Source organism: Quercus lobata, chromosome 4 (assembly GCF_001633185.2).
Source record: "Quercus lobata isolate SW786 chromosome 4, ValleyOak3.0 Primary Assembly, whole genome shotgun sequence".
NCBI lineage: Eukaryota > Viridiplantae > Streptophyta > Magnoliopsida > Fagales > Fagaceae > Quercus > Quercus lobata.
Window position 1 is genome coordinate 40,313,719 of NC_044907.1, and position 5,786 is coordinate 40,319,504.

At 49.6% G+C, this 5,786-nt stretch overlaps 1 protein-coding gene across 1 annotated transcript; it reads left to right on the plus strand.

The window, feature by feature from the left end:
- The first annotated feature begins 232 nt into the window (after positions 1-232).
- LOC115985188 (uncharacterized protein CG45076-like) lies at positions 233-1,075 on the plus strand. The gene is made up of 2 exons (XM_031108155.1): positions 233-298; positions 386-1,075. Exons 1-2 carry the CDS (start codon positions 233-235, stop codon positions 1,073-1,075), a joined length of 756 nt encoding a protein of 251 aa, XP_030964015.1.
- The last annotated feature ends 4,711 nt before the right edge of the window (positions 1,076-5,786 follow it).

Below are 5,786 nucleotides of genomic sequence, written 5' to 3' on the forward strand. Positions count from 1 at the left end.
GGCCAGACCTCAGAAGAAGGGCAAGGAAACGAAAGAGCCCCGAGATAAGAGGACTAGGTCCACTGATACCCGAGACGAGGCAGCCACTCGTAGGGAACAACGAACATGGTCGCCTCGGATCAAATTGGATGGCGCCCCGATCCCTTGGGATGCGACCCTATGGGAATCCCAACGAGAGTAGGCATCATACTTGGCCGAGGCCCTGCAGCAACCTCTTCTCTTGCCTCATGATATGGAGGGGCTCAGAAAGACTCGCCAGCCAGAACTTTTCATGTCCTTGAAGAGGGACATGGCCATGGTAAGTGGAATCTTCTATCTCGTCCCTATATTGCGCACCCTATTATCGTCATGTTTTAATAGGGTTTTTATTTACTTCCGAGCGCAGGTCACTCAACAGATTTTTGTTGCAAAGGAATGGGCCAAGAAGGCTCGCGAGGACTTGCATAGGGTGGCTCAGTCCCGCTATGCCGCCGAGAAGGCTGCTGGTGATCTCAAACAGGATTTTGATCGTCAGGATAAAGAAATAAAGGAGGTGAAGAAGGCTCACGCGAGCGCGGAGGTCGGCCTTAAGAATGCCGAAAAGCAAGCTGATGAGAAACTTACGGCGAAGCAGCAGGCGGTCTCCACGCTCAAGGCTGAGCTTGCAAGGACTAAGGAGGAGGCCCGCTTGGCCAAGGAAGCTGCTGAGAAGGCTGTGGCGGCCTCCTATGAGCGTGGAGTTCATAATGCTGAGGCTAGGCTGGCCGAGGAGGTAGCCATTGTCTGCAGGGAATACATCACCACGTCTTGGGGTGTAGCCCTGGATCGGGCAGTTGTCCCAGCGGATTCTGATCTCAGGAAGGCTGAGAACATCTTCTTCCCAGAGGATGTACGCGAAATTCCTGACCAGGATGCCTCCAAAGAGCCCCTTCCAACAGACTCCTTTATTCTCGAAGCTGGGGGCGAGGAGCAGGCCGCGCAGGACAAGCCACCTGAGGACAGCCTTTCCATCAACGAGATCGTCGTACAGGCCAAGGAGGTTGCCCCGGGGACCCAAGCAGCTGATGGTCAGCCCACTCCTGCTCAGGGCTCTTAGGAGACTAGTGTAGGATTTATTTGTCTCATTTTTTGTATTTTGTTTTGTTTTGCCTCGCCAGTGTTTGTAAACAGAACTGCTTTTAGATTTTAATGACAAAGGTTATTTTCTTTCAAATATTATTGTCTACCTTTTTTTTTTTATGAATGGATGTCTATTTCTTCACTAACTGTTGATAACCGAGCATAAGTGAATGAATACGTGAATAGAACGATAGTTAATAATTAGGCGCACTGGCTGCGAACCTTATTTTTTCAAGTCCCTGGTCCGAAGAGCCAGACAGGATTTGGGCCCTATTTAACACTTAGGGAGAACTGCACCGCGGTTAATTTCCCCCAAGTCTGTGGCCGAGGAGCCATGCAGGACTTGGGTTCTGTTTAACACTCGGCTAGAATAGCTTAATCGTTAATTTCCCCCAAGTCTGTGGTCCAGGGGGCCATGCAGAACTTTGGTTCTATTTAACACTTAGTTGGAATTGCTTCGTGGTTAATTTCTCCCAAGTCTGCGGTCCGAGGAGCCAGGCAGGACTTGGGTTCTGTTTAACACTTAGGGAGAACTGCCTCGTGGTTAATTTCCCCCAAGTCTGTGGTCCGAGGAGCCAGGCAGGACTTGGGTTCTGTTTAACACCTAGGGAGAACTGCCTCGTGGTTAATTTCCCCCAAGTCTGTGGTCCGAGGAGCCAGGCAGGACTTGGGTTCTGTTTAACACTTAGGGAGAACCATTTTGCGGATAATTTCCCCCAAGTCCGTGGCAGAGAAGCCATACAGGACTTGGGTTCTGTTTAACACTTAGGGAGAACCATTTCGTGGTTAATTTCCCCCAAGTCCGTGGTCCGAGGAGCCATACAGGACTTGGGTTCTGTTTAACACTTAGGGAGAACTGCCTCGTGGTTAATTTCCCCCAAGTCGTGGTCCGAGGAGTCAGGCAGGATTTGGGTTCTGTTTAACACTTAGAGGAATTGCTTCGTGGTTAATTTCCCCCAAGTCTATGGTCCGAGGAGCCAGGCAGGACTTGGGTTCTGTTTAACACTTAGTTGGAATTGTTTCGTGGTTAATTTCCCCCAAGTCTGTGGTCCGAGGAGCCAGGCAGGACTTGGGTTCTGTTTAACACTTAGTTGGAATTGCTTCGTGGTTAATTTCCCCAAGTCTGTGGTCCGAGGAGCCAGGCAGGACTTGGGTTCTGTTTAACACTTAGTTGGAATTGCTTCGTGGTTAATTTCTCCCAAGTCTGTGGTCCGAGGAGCCAGGCAGGACTTGGGTTCTGTTTAACACTTAGTCTGTGGTTGGAATTGCTTCGTGGTTAATTTCCCCCAAGTCTGTGATCCGAGGAGCCAGGCAGAACTTGGGTTCTGTTTAACACTTAAATCAAGTAACTGCACAGCAATACGGTACCAAAGATTACATCTTTCATTAATAACAGTACCTTTTCAGGTTGTTTACATTCCAAGGGCGTGGAACTACACGTTCATCCAAGTCTTCTAAAAAGTAGGCTCCTACGCCAGCTACGGAAGTGATACGATACGGTCCCTCCCAGTTTGGTCCGAGCTTTCCCCATGCGGGGTTCCTCGCAGTGCCCAAGACTTTCCTCAGTACTAGATCTCCAGGCGCCAATGGCCTGGACTTCACCTTGGCGTCGTAACCTTGCTTGAGCTTCTGCTGATAGTTAGCTAGGTGGACCATCGCGCCTTCCCTTCTTTCGTCGATGAGGTCCAAGCTCTTTTCTAGAAGTTTGTCATTGGTAGCGGGACAAAAGGTGGTGGTCCTCTGGGTTGGGAAGTTCACCTCCAGTGGAATGATAGCCTCAGCCCCATAGGTCATTGAAAAAAGGGTTTCCCCTGTGGACCTACGAGGCGTGGTGCGGTATGTCCATAAGACATGGGCTAACTCCTCTACCCATCTTCCTTCTGCGTCATCTAGTCTCTTTTTCAGTCCATTCATTATGGTCTTGTTGACGGCTTCTGCTTGGCCATTACTCTGGGGGTAAGCTGGCGTGGAATACCGGTTAACAATTTCCAGCTCGCTACAGTACCTTCTGAAGGCTTTGCTATCAAACTGGAGCCCGTTGTCCGACACTAGGGTGTGCGGGGTGCTAAACCTGGTGACTATATTTTTCTAGAGAAACTTCTTGACATCGACGTCCCTAATGTTTGCCAGCGCCTCAGCCTCTACCCATTTGGTGAAGTAGTCGGTGCCGACGAGAAGAAATTTTCTATTCCCTGTTGCCTTAGGGAATGGACCAAGTATATCTAGGCCCCATTGTGCAAATGGCCAGGGACTGGACATTGGGTTTAGCTCTCCACCAGGCTGGTGTATGCTCGGAGCGAATCTCTGGCATTGGTCGCACTTCTTCACATAATCCAGGACTTCCTTATGCATGCTCGGCCACCAATAACCCAGCGTTAAGGCTCTGTGAGACAAAGACCTACCCCCCGTGTGACTTCCGCAAATTCCTTCATGTAACTCCTCCAGGATGAGTTCTGCAGCCTCTGGGTGCACACATAGCAAATACGGCCCTGAAAACGAGCGTCTGTAAAGCTTGGAGTCCTCCGATAGCCAGAATCGAGTAGCCTTTCTCCTGATTTTGCCAGCCTCAACCTTATCGTCTGGTAAGGTGTCGTGCTTTAAGTACAGAATGATAGGGTCCATCCAGCTCGGTCCTGCCCTGATGTTATGTATTCCAATCCCATTGGCCCTTTCTGTTGATGGACGGAGGACCTCTTCTACCAGAATGACTCGAGGTAGGGGTTGAGCCGAGGAGGTAGCCAACGTCGCGAGAGAATCAGCATGAGTGTTCCCACTTCTGGGTACGTGCGTCAGGCGGAAGTGATGAAATTGGGTCTGCAGGTGCTTAACCCAAACTAGATACTCTTGCATTTTTTCGTCCTTTGCTTCCATGTCCCCATTTATCTGCCCCACAATAAGTCTTAAATCCGAGAACATGTCTACAGATTTTCCCTCCAACTTCCGGATCATTCCCATTCCTTCCAATAGCGCCTCATATTCGGCTTCATTATTCGTGGCTGAAAACCCGAGTCTCAATGACTTCTCTATGGTTATCCCTTCAGGTGAGAGCAGGACAAGTCCTAACCCTGAGCCCTTTTGGTTCGCTGCGCCATCGACGTGTGCTTTCCACCAGGTGTTTTCATGCTGGGAGACCGTGCTGATCATCTTCTCATCAGCCCCTAGAGGTCCCGCCATGTTTTGTTCCTCTAGCGTGGGCTCCGCAAACTCTGCTATTAGGTCGGCAAGGACCTGGCCCTTTACAGCAGTACTAGGCATGTACCTAATATCGAAAGCACCCAAGATCGTTCCCCACTTTGCAATTCTGCTTGTGTAATCGGCGCTGCGTAGGACAGACTTTATGGGGAGTTATGTCAGCACCACCACAGTGTGCGCTTGAAAGTAGTGTGGAAGCTTTCGTGTGGCCTGCACGACAGCCAAGATAGCCTTCTCGAGGGAAAGATAACGTGTTTCTGCCTCCTATAGTGATTTACTAACGTAATAGACTGGTCGCTGTGTGCCGTTGTCTTCTCGGATTAGCACCAAGCTCACCGCATGCGAGGCTACCGCAATGTAGGCAAATAAAACCTCATTGGCATTTGGACTGGACATAATTGGTGGTCGGGCGAGGTACTCCTTTAATTGTTGGAAAGCAACAGCGCAGTCTTCATTCCACTCAAATCCTTTCCACTTGTGTAATAGGAGAAAGAATGGCTTGCATCTATCTGCTGAGCACGAGATGAAACGGTTTAAAGCTGCTATCATACCAGTAAGCTTTTGGACTTCTTTAGGGTTCCGAGGAGGCTGCAAGTTATGGATGGCTCTTATTTGGTCGGGGTTAGCCTCAATGCCTCTGTGAGTCACCATATAGCCCAAGAATTTTCCAGATCCCACTCCAAATGAACATTTGGTTGCGTTCAGCCGTAGTTTATACTTTCTTAGTATTTGAAAAATGTTACCAAGGTCGTCAATATGGTTGGGAGCCAACTTACTTTTAACCACCATGTCGTCTATGTACACTTCAATGTTTTTACCCATCTGCTGTTCAAACATCTTGGTCATCATCCTTTGATAGGTTGACTCGGCATTTTTTAGGCCGAAGGGCATCACTTTATAATGATAATTCCCAACTGGGGTGACAAAAGCAGTCTTCTCCTGGTCTTCGGCGGCCAAGGGTATCTGGTGGTAGCCCTGAAAAGCGTCTAGAAAGCTCATTCTAGGATGTCTGACAATTGAATCTACCAACCGGTCTATCCGGGGCATAGGGAAGGGATCTTTTGGGCACGCCTTGTTTAGGTCGGTGAAGTCTACGCAGACCCGCCATTTCCCGCTCTTCTTCCTTACCACTACCGTGTTAGCCAACCACTCGGGATAGAAGACCTCTTTGATAGCCCCCGCTTTCTTCAATCTTGTGACCTCTTCTATCACGGCGTTAGTATGTTCTTTTGACGGTCGTCGAGGGGCTTGCCTTTTAGGTGTTATGGCCGAGTTCATGTTAAGGCGGTGGCAGATGAAATCTGGGTCGACCCCGGGGGCGGCAACTTCTGTCGGAAGAAGGCAGTCAGCGCCGACTTCTCTTGGGGCGGCAATTCCGAGCCAATTTGAAAAAACCTCTCAGGGTCAGATCCGACAAGTACTTTCTCCAACTCCTCACAGTTCACCTCCATGGCTGGTCCTCCACTGCCCGCAGTTGGGACCGTAGTTAGTAATTG

Excerpts from the sequence above, each read along its gene's own strand:
- LOC115985188 (XM_031108155.1), top strand. The coding sequence starts at position 233 with ATGGAGGGGCTCAGAAAGACTCGCCAGCCAGAACTTTTCATGTCCTTG. Across the intron at positions 299-385 it reads TGAAGAGGGACATGGCCATG|GTCACTCAACAGATTTTTGT; the intron begins GTAAGTGGAATC and ends TTCCGAGCGCAG.